Genomic DNA, 22,432 nt, shown 5'->3' with positions numbered 1-22,432 from the left:
TGACCATTGCCTTATACAAGGGGATAATCACCTCCTTATACCTGCTAGAAAAATTCCTGTATATCATTGACAAGACACCTTGAGCTATTCTTGCAGATCGTCTGCACTGCTCAGAAAAATTCATATCTGCCTGCACAATTACCCTCAGGTCCTTTTTGTTCTCTACCACTGTCAGTGTAGTACCACAGAGTTGATACGTTACTCTGAGGTTACTGCTTCCAATATGTAGTACTTTACATTTGTCAATGTTAAACTTCATTTGCCACCTCTCAACCCATCTGCTCAACTTTTCTAGATCCTGTTGCAGCAACATACTGTCATTAGTGTCCTTAACAACCCTGCCAACCTTTGTATCGTCTGCAAACTTGGACATTAAGCTTGATATACCATCATCAATATCATTTACAAATACAGAAAAACAACAATGGACCCAACACTGTGAAGGACTCCACTAATAACATTAGTCCACGATGAGCAGTGTTCATTGATTACCACTCTCTGTCTTCTCCCACTCAACCATCCCTTTATCCATAGCAGCAATTTGCCTCCAATGCCACATTGCTCCAATTTGTTCAGCAGTCTTCCATGTGCAACAGTATCAAAAGCCTTTCTAAGATCCTAATATATGATATCAAAGTTATTCCCTGCATCCAGTTCCTTTGTGACCACATCACAGTATACAATCAAATTGGTCAGGCAAGACTTTCCCTTAACAAAACCATGCTGCGTCCGAGCTATAACTGAAGTCTTGTCTAGATGATCCAGCAGTGCTTCTTTAGCCAGTGCCTCCATTAATTTTCCTGGAACAGAAGTTAAACTAACAGGTCTATAATTACTTGTGTTGCCCTTTGATCCTCCTTTGTGAATTGGGGTCACATTTGCACATCTCCAGTCCATGGGTACCTCCCCTGAGTCCAAAGAAGATCTCATAATTATGGCTAAGGGTATGCTTACTTCCTTTGTTGCCTCCTTTAATAAAACTGGATAGATCCCATCCACCCCGGGTGCATTATTTATGTTTATCTTCAACAATTTCTCCTCCACTTTCCTCTCAGTTATTACAAAATCACCTAGCTCACTGCCAGAGTTTAATTCACCTCTGGCATTCCCCTCCCTGAATAACTCCTCATGTGTGAATGTAGATGCAAAATACTCATTTAGTTTGTTAGCCACTTGAGCAGGATCATCAACAGTTGAACCATCAATATCCAGTGGACCAATCTGATTCATCCCTTTCCTTCTAGAGTTTACATAGGGAAAGAACTCTTTGCTGTTTTCCTTTGCATCCTTTGCCAAAGATTTCTCATAATCTGACTTAGCCTGCCTAACCTTCTTTGTAACTTGGTTACAGACCAGCTTATATCTATCATAGGCTTCCATGTCACCCCTTAATTTATATGTATCCCATGCATTTTTCTTCTCTGCCATATGTCTCATTAGTTCCTCTGACATCCATTTAGGCCTAAACCTTGAACAATATTTCTTAGTTGGTAAGTAAAGCCTAGTAGCTTCCAAGATAAATTCTTTGAATGCTTCCCAATTTGAATTTGCTGTTGGTAACATCATCAGTTGGTCTCACTGTATAGAATTGAAATACTGTCCCAGACCACCATAGTCGCCTTTACGAAAGCAAAAACCCTTCCCTTTATCCCTCATGGTAGTTACCTCTTTGAGTAAATCCCACGTAAGCCACTGTGATCACTGCCATCTAGTGGTTCCTTTATCTGCAGATTCTTGATGCATGAAGAATCACTACTGATAATCAGATCAAGAGTATTACTACCTCTAGTTGCCTCCCGAACATGCTGATGTAGAAAACAATCATCATCCAATAAATCCACAAAAGCCTTGTTAGTGTGTGAGTGAACAACCCACAAATTCCAGTCAATATCTGGGAAATTAAAATCCCCCATTTTAAGACTCTCTCATTTACTGGCCTGCTTTATTTCCCTGTACAGTTTCTTTTTAATTAATTTATTTATTTGAGTCTTTTGGGATAACCTTCATGCAGTGGATGTCTTTTATGGAAAAATAAAGAAAATTAAGAAAGAAATTAAATTTCCAGCACAGACTATGTATAAGTTAAGTGCAAATGCATCATTAATACATGGCTGTGTATTAATGATGCATTTGCACTTAACTTATACATAGTCTAGACTTTCTCGCAGCCTGAGGCTTTAGCCCTAAACGCATTATATTTGCAGCACCATTAACATCAAATTCTGGAAAGTATGTAATCCTTTCCATTGAAAAAAGGTCAAATGTACAAAATTTTTGGTTTTGTATTTTTTTAAAAATTCAGAATTAAAATTTAAAAACGTTTTGCCTGTACATTTTAAAGATTTTAAAATGCGTAATCAGTTAATATCAATACTGTAAAATTTTCCCATGAAGCAGCATAAAGTATCTAGTATTATAAAAGTATAGCACATTTTAGTATGGAATAAAATCAGCAGCTTTTGAAAAAGCCACATAATAAATCATCAACAGATTAAGAAATTACTGACAGCTGAAATAATTTTGATCTAATCGTAATGAAATGTGACAAATTATGGGTGAACAGACACAATATCAGGATGTTGGGATAGATAAATTATTAATCTGTCAGTGTGAAATTTTGTAATGCCAATTACAAATTGACATTACAAAATTTCAAACTGACAGTGGAAAAAACAAACATTTTAAAAATGTTTATTGGTTCGGGCAGTTTTAAACATCTGAAAAAAAGTTGAAAAGAAGTCACGAGTTAGGGTTGAATGTGAAAGTGTCTGCAATTCTGCCCACACACGATAGGAGGGAGTATATGATGATAGCCTTGTCGATCAATTCAGACCTGGAAAGATTGTGCAAGGCTCAAGGGGTAGAATTTTTTTCAGCCTGGTCTGTGCTTGTTAACAGGAGAGACTGCTTTTACAGGGATGGGGTGTTCACTTAAATAGAAAGGGTGCAAGAATATTTGCTGATGCTATTGAGGCAGTGTTAGGTGGATTGGAAAACTGCTAGCTTGTGGAGATACATGGACTAAAAGGTTAACAGTGGCCGCAGGCAGAGGCAAAAGTGATTCTTGCACTGCTTCGATTAGAATGAGCAGCCGCCAGGAAAGCAAGGTGATGGAGATTTCCAGGACTGCTGGGCATCATAGTGGAACAAGTAAATACATGGGCTGTGTTAGGGTAACCATGTATACTTGCATGTACAGCAATGCTAGGAGTATAGTTAATAAATTTGATGAGCTTAAAATGCTAGTCAAGATATCGTTGGGATATCAGAGACGTGGTGTCACATAGAAATAAGGAGTGCAGAATTGAAATTTGGGGAGTAAAATGTGTACAGAAAGGATAGACAGGATAGTAAGGGAGGAGGGGTTATGCTGATAGTTAAGAAACATAAAATCTAAGGAAGTGCATCCAATTGATGTTGGTGGACAATGCAGTGTTGAGTCTGTTTGGTGTGAAATAAGCACTGTGAAAGGAAAAATGAGAGCAGGTGTGTGTTATAGGCCTAATGAATCTGACGAGTATAATGAGCAATTGTGCAGAGAAATAGTGAGCCAGAAAATCAGAATGTCTTATAGTGGGGGATTTTAACTTTCCAGATATTGACTGGAACTTGTGGATTGGTCACTCGCACACTAGCAAGACTTTTGTGGATTTATTGGATGACTGTTTTCTACAGCAACATGTTCGAGAGGCAACCAGAGGGAATAATACTCTTGATCTGATTATCAGTAGTGATTCTTCATACATTAAGAATCTGCAGATAAAGGAACCACTGGGTGACAGTGATCACAATGTATTGATGTGGGAATTATTTAAAGATGTAACTACCATCAACACTAAAGGGAAGGGCTTTTGCTTTTGTAAAGATGACTACAGAGGTCTCAGATAGTTTTTAAATTCTGTACAGTGGGATCAACTGATGATGTTACCAACAGTGAATTCTAAATGGGAAGCTTTCAGGGACTTAATATTGGAGGCTACTAGGCTTTTAATTCCAACTAAGAAATACTGTTCATGGTTTAGGCCTAAATGGATGCCAGATGAATTAATGAGGCTCGTGGCAGAGAAGCAAAATGTATGGGATACATATAAAGTATCAGGTGACAGAAGTCTATGGCAGGTTAAACTAGTGTGTGATCAAGTCACAAAGGAGGTTAGGCAGGCGAAGGCAGATTATGAGAAATCTTTGGCAAAGGATGCAAAGAAAAACAGCAAAGAGTTCTTTACTTATGTAAACTCTAGAAGCAAAGGGATGAATCAGATTGGCCCACTTAACATAGATGGTTGACTATTGATGATCATGCTCAGGTAGCTGATAAACTAAATGAGTATTCTGCATCTACATTCACACATGAGAAGTTATTCAATGAGGGAAGTGCCAGAAGTTTATCAAATGCTAACAGGGAGCTAAGTGATTTTGTAATAACTGAGAGCAAAGTGGAGGAGAAATTTATGAAGTTAAACATAAGGAAGGCACCTGGGGTGGACAGTATCTATCCAGTTATATTAAAGGAGGCAGCAAAGGAAGTAAGCAAATCCTTAGCCATGAGAGCTTCCTTGGGCTCAGGGGAGGTCCCCATGGACTGCAGGTGTGCAAATGTATCACCAATTCACAAAGGGGGTCCAAAAGGTGACACAAGTAACTACAGATCTGACAGTTTAACTTGTGTTCCATGGAAAATAATGGAATCACTGGTTAAAGCATTGCTAGATCATCTAGACAAGACTGCAGTAATAGTTAAGACACAGCATGGGTTTGTTAAAGGGAGGTCTTGTCTGACCAATTTGATTGGATACTATGATGTGGTCACAAAGGAACTGAATGCCAAAAATAATTTTGATATCATATACAGTCAGCCCTCGTATAACACGTGTTTGCACTACACGAATTCGATCATACACGATTTATAAATAGGGGAACGATATCTCATATAACATGAACGGAATTCGGTTATGCACGATTCGCCTTTGTGTTTACAAGAAATGACAGTCGAACGCAACACAATAGGAATGAAGAGAAGATTCTGAAAATATATTTATGTTTTTTATATCAGTGAAGGGGAAACACATTTCACCATAATAACGTAAAAACCAACACAATTCCAGCAATCGGTATAATCGCAAATGCAATTAGATCGAGTTTACTACCAGTTTATAACAGATTCAACTAGCAGATACGCAAATGGAAATTGTTTGTATTGTTTTGTGGTAGTAACCCCTAGAAATGTGCTTTAGTAAAATGTGAAGTGTTAATAGTGTATCTCTGCCTTTACGGTGTTGTTTATTCAGTTGCTACACGCGCGCAGCTTTGTTTATGTGTATCAAGCGTGCCTCCTCGTTTTGTAATTGTGCTTTATTCCTTAAAAATGAGTAAAATACTTAAAAGGTGTGAAAAGGAAGCGTCCTGGTGAAGACACTGCAGATTCAGAGAGAAAAAGAAAAGCAATATCGATAAGCAGAGGCGGACTGGGTCAAAATTTCTTACCCGGGAAAATTTATAGTGGCCTCATACTATGGTTTATGGCCAAAATCACACCGGCCTCCGGCCCACCGGGGTTTCCCCGGTAAGGCTTATGGCCAGTCTGCTTCTGTCGATAGAGAAAAAATATGAAATTGTGAACCGCTTTGAGCAAAATGAAAGACCATGTGATATTGCACGTACTACAGACCTAAATGAGGCAATGCCGAGAATTACAAAGAATGCAGAGAAAATAAAAACAACTTTCATAGCAGGAATAACTCAAAGTGTAATTAAAATCCATTAGATTAAGACACAGAATTGGAAGAGATGGAATGGCTGTCATCTGTTTCGATAGAAAATCAAGTAAAAAAAACAAGTTTGCTTATGATAGAAGCAAAAGCATTAGCAATATTTTATTACGTAATAGTCGTAACAAAATACGTATTTTATTACGATAATTTGTGTTTGGTAATGTTTTGGTTACAAATGTGTGTTCAATCTTGGGTGGTCGGCACCTAACCCTGTTTTTCCCATAGGGCCTGTTGTTTATATTGCACAAGGGTTTCTAGGAACACAACTATCGTGCTATACGAGGACTGACTGTACTTGGATTTCAGGAAAGCTTTTGATACTGTTGCACATGGATGACTACTGTACAAATTGGAAAGGTATGGCATTAAGGGTAACTTTCTACAATGGATAAAGGGATGGTTGAGTGGCAGACGACAGAGAGTAGTAATCAATGGACACTGCACTTAGTGCACAAATGTTATTCGTGGAGTTCCCCAGTGTTCAATGTTGGGCCCATTATTGTTTTGTTTATTTATCAATGATATTGATGAAGGTATATCATTTTTAATGTCTAAGTTTGCAGGGTTGTTAACAACAGTAAAGACAGTATGCTATTCCAGCTGGATCTAGATAAGTTGGGAAAATAGGCTGAGAAGTGGCAACTATAGTTTAACATTGACAAATGCAAAGTACTGCCTATGGGTAGCACTAAGCGAAGAGAAACATACCAACTGTGTAGCACTACACACAAAGAAGGGGAAAGTGAAAAAGACCTGGGCGTAATTGTGCAGTCAAATATGAAGTTTGCAGAGCAGTGCAAATTGGCTTCCAGGGCAGGTAATGGAGTCTTGTCAATGATATATAGGAAGGGATTTTGCTAGAGGGACAGGGAGGTGATTATTCTGTTATACATGGCAATGGTCAGGTCACACATAGAGTACTGTGTACAGGTCTGGAGGCTTCATTTTAGGATGGATGTAGAGTTGCTAGAACGAGTACAAAGAAGGGGCAACAAGATTGGTGAACAAAGGGTGCTTTTACCAAGAAAGGCTTAAGTTCTGCAAATTGCAGCGCCTGGAGAGTAGGCACCTGTGAGGTGATCTGATTGAGGTGTATAAGGTCTTGAATGGGTTGAGCAAGCTGAATGCTGATGGGATGTGGCCCCTCAGATTCTTAGTCTGAGCTTCCTCTTGCTCAGACTAAGAATCTGAGGGGGCACAGTTTCAAACTGAGGAAAGACAGTTGTAGGATAGATGTGCGGAAATTTGCCTTTAGCCAACGGGTAGTTGAATGGTGGAACAGGCTTCCATCTTTTGTTGTGGAAGTTAATAGCCTAAATAAATTTAAGGCTGAGCTGGACAGGCATTTGGAACGAATGGAGGGTGAAATGGGAGGTTTTTTTTGGCTGATAGCTTGCTTTCTTGCATCGTATGCCTCTACTAATGCTAATCTGACACTTTTTTTTTTTTTTATTTCAAAACCTAAGTGCTGATTTTTATACACCACATTTCAGAAGTTTACAATGCTGCTGCATTTGAACATTTCTCAATGGTATCTTATTTTTTACCTTGTAATATCATGACTACATTAAAAATAAACTGTCATATTTATAGCAGTTTTTTTGAAAAAACTGAAACAAAACATTTTCTTGATAACTATACACGTAATTTTTCGACTCTTATAATAACTTTCAAATAAAATGAGTAGCAAACAACCTTTTCTAACAAAAATCAGAAGGAAAAGTAAACTTTACTTTACTAGAGAAAACTCATGGCAAACACTAAACACACAAAAGTTGTTTCATTGCCACAATAAATTGGAAAAATACTGGTATACCTCCCTTCCACCACCACACACAAGCAGTCCCTGTCAATGCAGGAAGTAGTGTGCATTCTACTGTAATCTACCATACTGTAGACATAGCCAAGCCTATTGTTAAACCACTCAGAGGGCATTTTGACCATATCTCTGTTGTCAAGTGCTGTAGTCATTATGAAAGAAAGAGATCAAGTTATGAACAATCTGAGCAGACAGTTTGGTATGTGGACTGTAAATAAAATCCTGTGATAATGATCTTATTTAGGATTAGATAACTTCACATCTCTCCATGTTTGTTAAAAATTACTGTATGAAGCACTTGGACGACAAGCCTTGCTCATCTTAGATAATGTGCATGTGTATGTGGTTAAGTGGTTCCTGAATGATGCCAGTTCAACTCCGCTGTATTTATTCTGTAAAGTTACAAAACTCAATAGACCAGTTATGATTAATGTGTTATTTGTCTGTTTAGTGCTGTGTTGTGTTGTTTGGCCACTTTACCAATGGCTGCAGCGATCATCAGGAAATTTACTACCCAGTGCTCATTTCTGGCTTGAGGAGCTGTGCCAACTACTATCTTTTATGTTCCAATGCCAGGGAGAATCTACACTCACTGAAGGTAGTACTCTATCAGTGAGTGCTCATCTTAGATAATGTATCTGAACATTGAGTTAAATTAGTGGAGCTAGCTGATGATGTTCAGAATGTGTGTCTGCAACCAAGCACAACTTCCCCATTACAGCCAATGGACCAGACAGTCATTTCCATATTCAAGGCTTACTACCACTCACAAACTGTAAACCAGCTGAATACAAGGAAAAGTGACAAAAATAAAATGTCTGTTAAATAATACATTTTAAGATGTCTGTTTTTATACTCCAGTACCAACATTCATATTACAGAATATCTGTCAGACACTATCAAGCTAAAGTAGTTTCCTATCAAGTATAATTAAAGTGTAATATCAATAAACTAAAATTTATATTTACGTATAACATTTTATCATATCAACTTTTAACCACCTAAGGCCATCTTGGCAGGGCCTGGCACCCTAATGACTCAGGCACCCTAGCACAACATTTTAAGTTATGGGCACCTCCATAGTCAGGAGCAGCAGTGCGTAGCACATGCTTCTTGATTAGAACGGGGTTCGAGCCAGTGACCACCAAAAACGGAGGATGCGGAAAGGTCAGGGAATGACCACCGCATATCCCCGGAGCAATATGGCCTTAGTCGCTAATGCTCCTAAAAACCAAATAACTAAGTTATGGCAATTTGAATTACTTTTTAGCTAGAATTTCACTTATATATTGAAATATTTAAATGTCTGTAGAAATAACATAAAGAAAATTCAAAATAATAATGGCAATTTTATTATATAAAGTACTTTACATAGAGTAATTATTTTTATTAATTTTCAACACAATCCTTATTTTTAATACAACAAAACACTTTACATACACTTTTATTCTCTGCAAGGAGCTCTTTTTTGCATGATAACCAAGTTTACATAATTTCCATCACTTAGTTATCATCAAGAAACTGAAGACCTTTCAGATATTTTTTAAGCAACTCAAAAATGCTAAAAAATCTAAAGAAGTCACATCAAGACTAGAGAGACATTCTAAGATTTCAAACCCAAGTTTTGCAACAGTGTCAGTACTTTTACAGGACACAATATGGCTTAACACCATTATGCTTCAATAAGATTCCTTTACTCAACATACCATGCCATTTTGTCATGGTATACTGAGTAAACAAAATATTTACAAATCTAAACTTGTAAATATTTCTTTGGCAATACATGCTTTCATATATTTCTGAAGGTTTTACTATACCTTCTGTATTAAAAATAATAATAATAATTAGCATTAGTAGAGGCATATGATGCAAGAAAGCAAGCTTATTCAGTATCAGCCAAAAAAAAAAAAAAGCACAACCACTACTCCCATTTCACCCCTCCGTTCATTCGAAATACCTGTCCAGCTGAGCCTTAAATTTGTTTAGGCTATTAACTTCAACAACAAGTGATGGAAGTCTATTGAACCCTACTCAAATTTTTGTGTAATCCTGTAAGACAGGAATCACATTTGTAAGTATATTATTCTTGCCTCATGGATTATTTTAAAACTGACTACAGAATATCATTACTACAGTTACCACATTTAATTACTGAAAATAAAAAAAATTCTTTTTAATTACCATAAAGTGCTGCTAATTTTTTGAATCACTTTTTGTAATTATTATTTCTATAGTATATAAAAATTATTACTTTATGAATTATTCTAATAGAATTCAGATAGCAGATAATAGTACATAGCCTTTAATAAAAAAAAAAAAAAAAAAATTCATATTTAAATGGTTAACATGAGTTTTAAAAATCATCAGTTATTCATACTTACATTTGCACAGCTAATCCTTTTTGTCCTCGAAGTGGATAACTACTAAGAACAACAGCTCTAAGATTCCTGTGAATAGAATTTAAAAGGGCCTGAAATTTACACAAAAGGAAAAATTCTCCTTCAATTCAATAAACAGATAATTATTTGAACAGTGTTAGTATTAACTTAACCAAATGGTGTAAGTGTTAGTATTAACCAAATGGTGTAAGTGTTAGTATTAACCAAATGGTGCAAAAGCCTTCACTTCTGATGCACCAACAAAAATATAAAAATTAAAATTAATATTAAAAGAAAATAATAAATGATAAAAAAAAAATAAAAATAAAACAATCTATTAAACATCTTCCATATGTGGGTACCTACTGAATCGACCTTTGAATCTCCTGAAGCTGTCAGCCTCAACCAATGAAGGCAACTTATTCCAGCAATCGATAACTCACTGGCTAAAAGAAAACTCCTGCAATCTAGTCAAAACCTCTTCCCTTTTAATTTTTATGCCCCCTAGTTCTGGAATCATTTACAACAGTGAAAACTTCACCCCATTCATTTTACTTTCTTCTCTCGGAGACTTGTATACTCGAACAGGTTTCCTTAATTCAAAAATCACTGACAAAAAATTTGCTTGGCTAAAGTTAGACAAATGAGGCAATCGCACTTAAATAACTGATTGAAATTTTAAATTGTTTGGCTTTCCAGTGCAAGATTTTGCAAACTATACATTTAGCATTGAAGGCATTACAGTTTGGAAACAGGCTGATCCAGTCAAAGCTACATGCACTGTTTATATGAACTGTACAAATATAGAAATCAGTTTGAAAACTGAAAGAAGCAAGGAACTGGTCAATTTTTCTGAAATTATATATATAAAAAAAAAATTCTGTTGCTTAAGGATTTCTTCCATTCCACTGATTATTAAATAGATGGGAATCGTGAAGTAGCAATTTGAATATCAAACATTGGCAGATTCAGAGAGTTTATTTCAGGTGGTCTTTTTTTTTTTTTTTTTTTTTTTTTAACTTTTCGGTCATACTCTGGATATCATAAAACAGCTGAACACACTTCAATAGCCTTCAATAAGTTGCTCCCAGCTGCTCTGTTGCACCCTTTCATAACAGAACCTTTCAAACTTACAGCTGCATAAAGAAACTATATTTCCCTGCAAATATTAGAAAGCCATATCAGAATCATTCACCAAAGAAATCCACAGAATGAGATCTTCTCTTGGATTTTAAGTTGGTTTGGCTATAGCATCACTAATGCATGGGTATTATGTAGTTAGGGTACTACTGAGAAAGTTGGCCAAAAAATTATCTTTTAAGTTTTGCAAGTACAAGTTTTATTTTTATTTTATTTTTAAGTCCAATGTAATTTAAGTAGTCCCAATAAAAATAAAATAAAATTTTATTTTTATTAGGACCACAGTTTTTGATTTTCTTAAATGACATTGATGAAGGGATAGAGGGTGCGATGTCTAAATTTGCAGATAATGTAAAGATTGGTAGGGTAGTTAATGATCACCACCATAAAGCTTCTTCAGAGTGACCTAGATAAACTTCAGGGATGGTCAGAAAAGTTGCAGCTATGCTTTAATCCAGCAAAGTGCAATGTCTTACACCTTGGGAGAAGTAACTGCAAAATAATTTATATGCCTGGTGGAGTTGAACTAAAGTCAGTAGTGGAAGAAAGGGACTTGGGAATTACAAATCGGTCAGACATGAAGTTCTCCGAGCACTGTAGACAGGTTGCAAGGAAGGCTCTATGGTGTCCTATCAATTATTTATCGAACATTTGCTAGTAGAGATAAGGATGTCATAATCCCATTATATAAGGCTACTGTTAGACCACACTTGGAATACTGTGTTCAAGTATGGAGACCGCACCTAAAAAATAACATTGAGCTTCTTGAAAGGGTACAGAGATGGGTAACTCACCTGGTGAGATTGGCAAAAGAACGTCCTTACAAGGAAAGACTTCAAATATGTGGGTTGCACAGATTGGAAACTAGACGACTTGATTGAGGTGTTTAAGGTTCTGAGATGCAATAGTAAAATGGCAGATGTAATAGCAGATGAAATTTTCAAGGTTATAAATTATTCTAGAACTAGGAACCATAAATTTAAGTTATGGGGAGAGATGTTTAGACTGTGCAGAAAGGTTTATTTTAGCCAGCAAGTCATAAATTACTGGAATAAGTTACCTACATGGGTGATTAGAGGCTGACAGTTTAAGTAAACTCAAAATTTTATTATTATTTTATTTTTTTTGGCTGGTGCAGCCTAAACCCTAGGCTTCCATGTACCATATGGCTATTACTATTAACTAGCAAACCTGGATTTTTATTCCACTTTACCTATTTATTCTTCTATTATGCCTGAAGCCTTTATACATTTCATTTTAAACTGCCTTAATATAAGTAGTGATTAAGGTTACAAAAATTTATTTAAGAAATAGCAGTTAATATCAAATCTACTTACCAACAATTGTAAATAATATGAGCAAAACGCTCATCAAAAGACATTTCACTTAACTGTGAAGGAACTTCAGGTGTACGTTGTTCACTACCTTTTACAGTTTCCTGTAACTCTGTAAGTAATGCATGTTGCATTGGTAAGGGTAACCTAAAAGAAGTGAAGAAAATATATTACAAAATTTCTTAAACATATGAACTTCTGCAGATTTCAATGTGTCTCTGTGTTGCCACTGATATGATAATGATATAAAAAATGCTCCTTACTGGTTATATTATCTAAGAAACATATGCATAAAACATGTGTGGGTGTGTGCATGTACACATTTTAAAAGTTATGAAATCTATAAATAAAGAGGTCTATTATTATTATCATCATACACTTTTATTTTCATAAAACAGGACTTGGAAACCTGCATATTACAAGCCAGCTAAAACTTATAAATATTAGTAATGAGATGACTAAAACCTTCTAAAATCCATTGTGGAACACACTTAAGTATCACACTATTAGCTAGCTTAATTATACAATATTTACGCCTAATATTTCTATAATTATAATAATGATATTTATTGTATAGGCATAGTTTCAGTTGGTATGCAGCATTGACATCAATCTCATATTGTGGGGGAACTTCACCATGAAGTTCTCCCACTTTGGTATTGCTTTTCACAATTCCATAATGTTTTTCCAAAACATTATGGAATTGTGAAAAAAATCATAAAAAAAAACATTATGGAAAAAAACACTTCCATAATGTTTTTTTTATGAAAATCCTAAACATGAAAGGTATTAGAACCTACAGCACTTAGTACCATGCACAGGTGGAAGATCGAGAAGAGAAAAGAAGATACGTGTTGATATTACACTTGATTTTCGGCAGATTGTAATTTGTAGGAAATATGCATGAAGGGAGGTTTTTACATAAAACAGAAGGTGAAGAGATAAATGAGGAGGAAGAAAAGTTGAAGATGTGACTTTGAAGTTGGGCAGTAAAGGCGTGTTGACTGGTTGCAGCATGTGTTTGGACTGGTTTGGAGAAGAGAGGGGAAATTATAGAACCCAATTCAGAAGAACAGTGCCCATGGCAGTATCTATAGAAAAGACATGCAGTAGAAACAGGTCTATAAACAGGAAGTGAGGAGACTTTGTAAGAAATGGGTCATTAATTAACCAAAATAGCCTCTTTTGAATGGAGTTTAGAAGTCTGAGAGAAGTTATAGGGTACTGATTTCTTTACTTATATAAACTCTAAAAGGAAGGGGATGAATCTGATTGGTCCACTTGATATCGATGGTTCGACTGTTTATGATCCTGCTCAGATAGCAAACAAACAGAATGAATATTTTGCATCTACATTCACACATGAGGAGTTATATTAAGGTTTGAAAATGCCAGAAGGTTATCAAATTGAAGCAAGGTGCTTAACGATTTTGCAATAACTGAGAGCAAAGTGTGGGAGAAATTGTTGAAGTTACACATAAGAAAGGCACCTGGGGTGGATGGGATCTATCCAGTTATATTAAAGGAGGCGGCAAAGCAATTAAGCAAACCCTTAGCCATAATTATGAGAGCATCCTTGGACTCAGGGGAGGTCCCCACGGACTGGAGATGTGCAAATGTATCTCCAATTCACAAAGGGGGATCAAAGGGTGACATGAGTAATTACAGACCGTTAGTTTAACTTCTGTTCAAGGTAAAAATAATGGAGTCAATGGTTAAAGATGCATTGCAGGATCATCTAGACAAGACTGCAGCAATAATTCAGACACAGCATGGGTTTGTTAAGGGAAAGTCTTGTCTGACAAATTTGATAGGATATTATGATGTGGTTACAAAGGAACTGGATGCAAAAAATAATTTCGATATCATATATTTGGATTTCAGGAAAGCTTTTGACACTGTTGCGCATGGAAGACTATTGTACAAATTGGAGCAGAATGGTATTAAGGGTAAGTTGCTACAATGGATAAAGGGATGGTTGAGTGGGAGAAGACAGAGGGTGGTAATTAATGGGTGCTGCTCTTCGTGGACTAATGTTATTAGTGGAGTCCCACAGGGTTCGGTGTTGGGTCCTCTGTTGTTTTGTATATTTATCAATGATATTGATGAAGGTATATCAGGCTTAGTGTCGAAGTTTGCAGATGATACAAAGGTTGGCAGGGTTGTTAATGACAGTAATGGCAGTGTGCTACTGCAACAGGATCTAGAAAATTTGAGCAGATGGGCTAAAAAGTGGCAACTGAAGTTTAATCTTGACAAATGCAAAGTACTGCATATGGGTAGAAGTAACCCCAGAGAAACGTACCAACTGTGTGGTACTACACTTAAGGTGGTAGAAAATGAAAAAGACCTGGGAATAATTGTGCAGTCAGATATGAAGTTTTCCGAGAAACGCAGACAGGCTGCCAGGGCAGGTCATGGGGTTTTGTCAATGATATATAGGAATTTTGCTAGCAGGGAGAAGGAGGTGATTGTCCCTCTGTATAAGGCAATGGTCAGGCTGCGCCTTGAGTACTGCGTACAGGTCTGGAGGCCTCATTTTAGGAAGGATGTAGATTTGCTTGAGCGTGTACAGAGAAGGGCAAAAAGATTAGTGAAGGGAATGAAGGGATCCTCTTACCAAGAGAGGCTAAAGTTCTGCAAATTGCAGTGGCTGGAGACTAGGCACCTGCACGGTGATCTGATTGAGGTGTATAAGGCCTTGAATGGGTTGCGCACGCTGAATTCTGATGGGATCCTTCCACTTGTTCAGATTACGAACCTAAGGGGGCATAAATTCAAATTAAGAAAATATAGTTGTAGAATAGATGTGTGGTAATTTGCCTTTAGCCAGCAGGTGGTTAATTGCTAGAACAAACTTCCATCTGTCGTTGTGGAAGTTGATAGGTTAAATAAATTTAAGGAGGAACTGGACAGGCATTTGGAAGGAATGGTGTAATTTTTTTTTTTGGCTGATGCTGCATAAGCTCCTTGCATGTGATGCAAGAAAGCACTTGCTTTCTTGCATCACATGCCACTACTACTACTACTACTACTGCCTAGATGTGAGAATAATATTCCACGATATGGCAGATTTAAAATTTGTACAAAGTGAGCAGCTGTTTAGAAAAAAATTAATAATTATAAAAATGGAAAACCCAGTTTTTAAGATGCAGAGGAAGCAGTATTTGTGATGTGCTTATGCCAGGAGAGATTAGAAGTCAAGGTAATCCCAAATCAAGATATTTGATCTCGTCTAGAAATCTGAGTGTCATCAAAAATAAGCATAGGAGCAGAAGAATCCTTTTTGCAAGATATAAGATCGGACTCAGTTTTAGAAGGATTGAAATTAATTAAGTTAACTTGGCCCAGCTGGAGAATTACCTGGAGCCCAGCATTTAGGGAATTGGAATTGGTATATTTGAGAAGTTGAAGCTTTTTGTGTAGGGCAAGGTTTCTCATGGTGGATGGCAGAATGCTATGTGCTATTATCAGAAAAACTGTGGATAACATTTCCAGACAATGGAATAATATACAAGAGGAAAAGAGTGAGAGAAAGAACTGAACATTGGAGAACACCAGCATTAGTGGAAAGTTCGAAGGAGAGAGAGAAAAAAAAGAGAGATCTAACATCACCTACAGTGAGTGATCAGACAGATAACTGGATATTACAAAAAACAGTCAACAATCCATAAGGTGGAAGCTTATTTAGAAGACCTTTATGCCAAACACAACAAAAAGGTTTGAAATTTCAACAGAAACCATGAGTTTTACAAAACCTTTCCAATGAATTTATTCATGGGTAACATAAGCCAGTATAAACACCAGTGCATCAACACTGATGGAATCCATACTAGCGATCACTGATCAGATGGAAGGTTTCAAGACAGTTTAGGAGTTGGTCGTTAATGAATTTCTCCATTATTTTAGAAAGTTTAGAGATAAGTGTAATGGGATGATAAATGGACGAGAGGAATCTGTCACACTTTTTAAGAACCGGCTGTATATGAGTAAATTTCCAAGCAGAAGGAAAAACACCAGTGAAATAAGGAAGTGTAAAAAGGCCACACAGAAGAGGAGCAAGCTCAGAGGCACAAGGTTTGAAAACAAGTGGAGAAATGCCGTCAGGATCTTGAGCTTTCTTGGCATCAAAATTGTTCAAAATTCTTCTGACATCTTTTTGATGATAGACCACAGGAGGCATTGAATAATATGTACAGGGAATGGTAGGAAGTGGTTTATCAAAATCATCAATACAAGAGTTAGAAGAAAAGTAGAATTCTAGCAGGTCACCTTTATCTTTAGCTGAGATAGCAATAGAACCATTCAGTTTTGACAGAGGTGGGAATAGACATGGGCAAAAGTTGCAGTCAATATCTTTGGCAAGGGACCAAAATGCTCGACTACCATTTGGACAAGAAGAAAGTTTTTTACTTGTAGTGCCTTCAAAATTTAGTTGGGACTGATTAATAATTGCTTTATAATTGTTGCAAGCTTTGGTGTAGGCAGAAAATGAACCCGGAGATTTGGATGCAAGCCAATTGTGATATGTAATGTTCTTATCTTGAACAATCGGCTTTTCTTTGGCTGAAGTGGGAATGGAATGGACAAATCATGTTTTAATAGAGGTAAGAGTACAGGTGGACAAAAGTTGTAGGCAACAGCTTGACTACCATTTTGACAAGAGGCAAGTATTCTATGTTTAGCTTGTTCAAAATCTAGTTTGGACTGATTTATGCTCGTAACAACAGTTACAAGCATTGGTGTAGGCAGAAAATAAACCTGCAGATTTGGATGCAATATTTTTATCTGGAACAGCCATAGCACATTTATTGAAAAACCAAGGTTTAGATAAAGGAGGAGATTTTAAGGTGGAGTGTTAAATAAAGGATTTCATTCCTACAAGAATAATTTCTTGTAGGAATGAAACCAAGGAAAAGAAAAATAGGAATCTTTCCAAGTCATCCCATTTTGCATCCTTGTAATGCTAAACAACATGTAGCTGAGAATGGCTACAAGGGAAAGGCTCTATTGGAGAAGATACTATCAAGTCGTGATTGGAGATGCCTAGAGGACTACTCACCTTGACATCTGTGTAAGTGGAAGGGTTTGTCGTGGGAAAAAAATATCAAGAGTGTTGACTGTGTGATTAGAATTGACTGGTATTATGGTTGGTAAATGAACAATCTGCACGAGGTCATTAGTAATTTCAAAATTCTCAGTTGGATCCATGAGAGTAGAAAACTAAAGCCAGCTGGAGAACCTTAAAATCATCAAGGAAAATTACCTCAACGTTGGAATGGAGAAATTCGAGTTTCAAAGAAAGGACACCAAAGAGTTTCAAATGATTTGTAGAATTGGGAGATCGATAGAGGCAACAGATGAATTTGAAAGAATGGAGTAGAGATATTTTAAGCCAGAGAAGATCTAAAAGAGGAGATAAAAATTACCAAGTAACAGGGAATATCAGAGCAGACATATACACAGGTATCACCTTTGAAGCGAAAGGAATCATACAGTGAATAATTCAGACAACTGAGATGAGCAGTGTTTGAATCAACCGATAACTGGGATTCTGTCAGAAAAGGTACATGGGGTTTGGAAGACCGTAAGTGGAAATGGACATCACTGAGATCAGAACTGAGACCATGTATATTTGTGAAATGAATTAGGAAGTGTTTGGGTGGTTTAGATCTTTTCACAGATAAGTTTGTTCTATTAGTTTGACTATTCATTAGGTATTCAATAATAGTAAAGATAAAGTGGGGGGGGGGCGTGATGTATAAAATAATGAAATTTTTGGTGAAATGTTGTGTGACACGAAATTTTTGTGGCATAAACAACACACGAATATATGCATATCCTTGACATAACATGGCCTTGGGCTCCCTCCAGTCACTATCTGGCAAAGTTGCAGTAGTGAGATTATATAGCAGTTGATCTGGATGCCTTCTAGAGAGTTACCAACAGGTTCAGTCCAGTGGACCATTTAGCAGCCAGCCAGTGAACACCATTTTAGAGCTATCCTCAAAATGTCAGGAAGATTAGATCTTGCCATGATGCCCACTATAACCATAAAAGACATTAATCATACTCCATGATGGGAGATGGGGACTGCCAGAGTTTTGCTCTGGAGAATAAACACAGGTTTAACCACTTCAAACCTCCAATAAGCAAAGCGGTATTAGTATTAACAATGACCACATGGTGCAAGGAAGCCATGCTGCACCAGCCAAACAATAATAATAATAAGAAGAAAATTTTTAAAAAATAAATAAATAATAAGAGAAAAGGAAATAGATAACCTATGCATTTCCCTCTTCCCTTGGGTAATTATCCAGCTGACCTTTGAATTTCCCCAAACTGTCAGCCTCTGCCACCCATGTAGCCAGAGGCTGACAGTTAGATAACATATTCCAGTCATTTATAATTTGCTGGCTAAAATAAAACTTCCTGCAAATCCAGTCTAAACACCTCCCCTGTAATTTGAAATTATGGCCCCTCATTCTAGAATAATTTATAACCATGAAAATTTCATCCTAATTCATTTTACTTATGCCTCTAAGAGCCTTAAACACCTCAATCAAGTCCCCTCTGTGGCGCCTAGTTTCTAAGCTCTACAACTCACATATCCCTCATATGGGTGCCCTTTTGCCAATCTCACAAGGCAAGTTACCGATGTTTGGACCCTTTCAAGAAGCACGTCTTTCTTTAGGTGCAGTCTCCACACCTGAATGCAGTATACACTTGCCTTATATAATGGGATTATATTCTTCACCATTTGAAGAGTCACCTACCAGCTAGTATTGCTTGGTAACACAGAGGGGCACCATTCTTCTGTATGGTGTATTCTTCATTCTTCTCAACCCCTGCTTGGGTTGTTTCATACCTGGGTAGTTACCACCAGTATACTAGGTGCATTTCAGTACCTTTAGATGGAGGTTATACTCAAGGTTACTAACAGTCCCACCATTATGAAGGTGCAAGCAAAGGATCTGGTTATTGCAGAACAACCAGACTTTGCTGAAATTTGGTCCACTTGACTCAAGGTTCCATTGAATAACAGTTGCATCTGCATTTTAGACTCCCAGGTTGCAAGCCCTCTTGTTATACCTAAGAGAATGTCTGTGACAAGTCTCAAGGACCAAATTAAATCAATGCTATTAACACACAAAATTAAGTTATACCCTATACCTGTAATGTTTTACAGCTCCAGTAACATAAGACCTTTTTCCCTCAACTTGTTGAGAATGATTTATTTAATTTTCATAATTTTAACTCAACAGTGGCATCCTGTAACCTGAGGCCAGTAGAAAAATATTTAATCCTTGTTGGGTATTAGTAGTTGATTCTTTTTGTACCTGCCTAATTGTGTCTTTAATCTTGTATGTACTGTTTTTTTATCCATTTATATGATTGCTGGAACAGACTTCCATCTGTTGTTGTGGAAGTTGATAGCTTAAATAAATTTAAGGCTGAACTAGACAAACATTTGGAGTGTCTGGATGGGTGAAATGGGAAGAGGTTTTTTTTTTTTTTTGGCTGATGCTTTATAAGCTTGCTTTCTTGCATCATATGCCTCAACTAATGCTAATATTGTTGTTCACTTTGTGAGAGCTGAATGGCCATGACAAGCTAAATACAGCTTGTGTAGTGAAACACTGCCTTTCATCACAATGGCATGTTTTTCACTATCCAAAAGCTTCTCAGAGTTCAACACTCATCTGTGTGACAATTATCATGGAAATTAAGAGAAATTCTGGTAGAGTTTGTAGCCATGAACTGAAAATCAGCTAATGCCAGTGTATTTGCATTCCAGTCAGATGTCACAAAAGTATTCTATATTACCAAAGAACACCAGAACATTATTCTGACAGGTAGTGTGTGCATCATGGCGGCAAAATTAATGCTTCAACATGTGGTAGGGGAGCCATAGAACATCACATTTTACAATTCTATGAAAGGTAGAGGAGGGAGGGACTGACATAGTTGGACGAATTGTGCTATGCATAATATCGGCTAGTGATACACAGGTAGTAACATGTGAAGAAGGCTGTTCATAAAGAAATAAAAGTGACTGAGATAAAAGATGGGCATAAAAATATTGCAAATATTTTTCTATTTCAGCTATACACAATTTTCATGTAGTGAATGTCAAAAGAACCTTGGAAAAATGGATATGAATGATTTCATATTACTATTTTATGTTTATAATATTTGTCACATACATGGACAAAATTAATAGAAATTTATTACTTTTTTCATTGAAGTATGCTAATTTCAAAGAATTTTTTTAAAATATTGGCTTAATTTGTTGTGTTGGAGCAGTGTTGAAGTTTCATGCAACTAATGCTTCCAAAAACTTAAAATTGGCAAAGATTAAATGCATCATGTTTCAATTTTATGTTACCAACATTTTCCTGAAAATTTAAGTATAATTAATAAATTTCTTATTTCATTAAGACTAATATATATTTTTAGTGGCAAAAAACACAATATTTAAAAAATATTCAGTTATTTTATTAAAAAAATATAGAACTAAAATTTATAAGCATTGCAATCTACTGGTAAAAAGTAAAACATCAGTACACTAAAAGTACAATTCAAAAACCAAATGCTTTTTTCAAATATTACAGTTAACATCTTGGGCCTGTCTGAGGACTGATATCACTCGTGTTACAAAAGGGGGTGATAAATGAAATGAATGAACCTGACCAATTTTCTTCTACAGATTTTTCAATGGGAAAGAACAATCAGATAATACAATTTGATGCATTACTTATGAACATGACTGTGTATTTGCATAAATACACGAATCCAAAACAAATACACAACTGTGTACTTGTTATGGATTCTGCATAATTAAAGCAGAATTCAAAAAAAGATTCAAATTTATCTAAAATAGTGGAGGTGTTCCATTTCTTCTTATTTTTCTAAGCCTGAAAAATATGAAAATGTCTTTTGAACAGTTTAGTCTCTCTCAAGAGTAGAAATGAGATGCCACATATAGAGCTCCTTTCAAATTAGCAGTCCCCTCCCACACAATAACTGCTGTACTGCTATTGATTTAAGAATATTATCCCACTGATAGCAGCTGTAGTCACATTGCCAAATCAGACAAATGCCATCAGTTCAACAAGAAAGAGCATTACTGAGGGGCACAATTCTGAAAATTCATTCTTACACAAAAAAAATTACGATAAACTAGATGCAAATGAAAGATATGAATTTATTGTTTTGAATAAATTCATAGTAGTTGAAAGTAGCTGAACATGTGGCAATCCATTACATCTATACAAGAACTAAAACTATGAGAACTATGTAAAAGAAACATTATGAAACAAATATAGCATACGACAAAAATCCCAAAACACAGCCAGAGTCAAATTTAATGTTTTGTGTGCTTGATAATGGATTATATCACTAGATTAAATTGCAATAAACCAAATTTTCACAAAACTTGCATGTGGCCCTATATAAATTATGCAACAGGAATTCTATATTGCATCCTTTTCAAAACTATATTAAAACATTTAGTTTAAGAGGGAATTATCAATACTTGCTATTTGATGCAGGACTTGAAACAGTCTGTTAGAGCAACATCTCATCTTTCACATATGGTAGACTAACCTTTTGGTGATACCATTTGTTTGAAAGCAGTGCAATTCCTAAGCATTTTGTAGAAACAAAGATTGTTCTGCCATCAGCATTTTATTTACTAAGCAGTTTAAAAACAGTTTATTTTTCCAGCTTTGCCAGCTGAAAGAACATGAAAGGGCAAGGAAAGATCTGTGTACTTTCATAATTTTGAAAATTTTTAAAATAGCAGCTATTCTAAAATTTCGAAGGAAAATCATTGATTATACAACATGCCAACTAATATTTTTAGGTGTGTAACAAGAAAATATTAACTTTTTTTTCAAAAAGTGTCAAATAGAAAGTCATACTTCAAAAATGCTGCAACTTGAAGGGTTAAATATTTTAATTACTGAATCTTTTTTGCTTGGTTAA

At 36.1% G+C, this 22,432-nt stretch overlaps 1 protein-coding gene across 1 annotated transcript in view; it reads right to left on the bottom strand.

Annotated features, from left to right (window-relative positions):
* Positions 1 to 22,432, bottom strand: part of IntS8 (integrator complex subunit 8) — a 232,475-nt gene that overhangs the window by 195,880 nt on the left and 14,163 nt on the right. Inside the window, exons 4-5 of the mRNA XM_090368890.1 lie at positions 12,446 to 12,589; positions 9,972 to 10,037 (exon numbers count right to left, since the gene is read on the bottom strand). Coding sequence (XP_090225016.1) covers positions 9,972 to 10,037; positions 12,446 to 12,589 — 210 coding nt within the window. The remainder of the gene's footprint in view (positions 1 to 9,971; positions 10,038 to 12,445; positions 12,590 to 22,432) is intronic.

This window comes from Mastigoproctus giganteus, chromosome 2, assembly GCF_048544385.1.
Source record: "Mastigoproctus giganteus isolate SK-2022 chromosome 2, ASM4854438v1, whole genome shotgun sequence".
Lineage (NCBI taxonomy): Eukaryota > Metazoa > Arthropoda > Arachnida > Uropygi > Thelyphonidae > Mastigoproctus > Mastigoproctus giganteus.
This window is presented reverse-complemented; position numbering and strand designations above follow the sequence as displayed.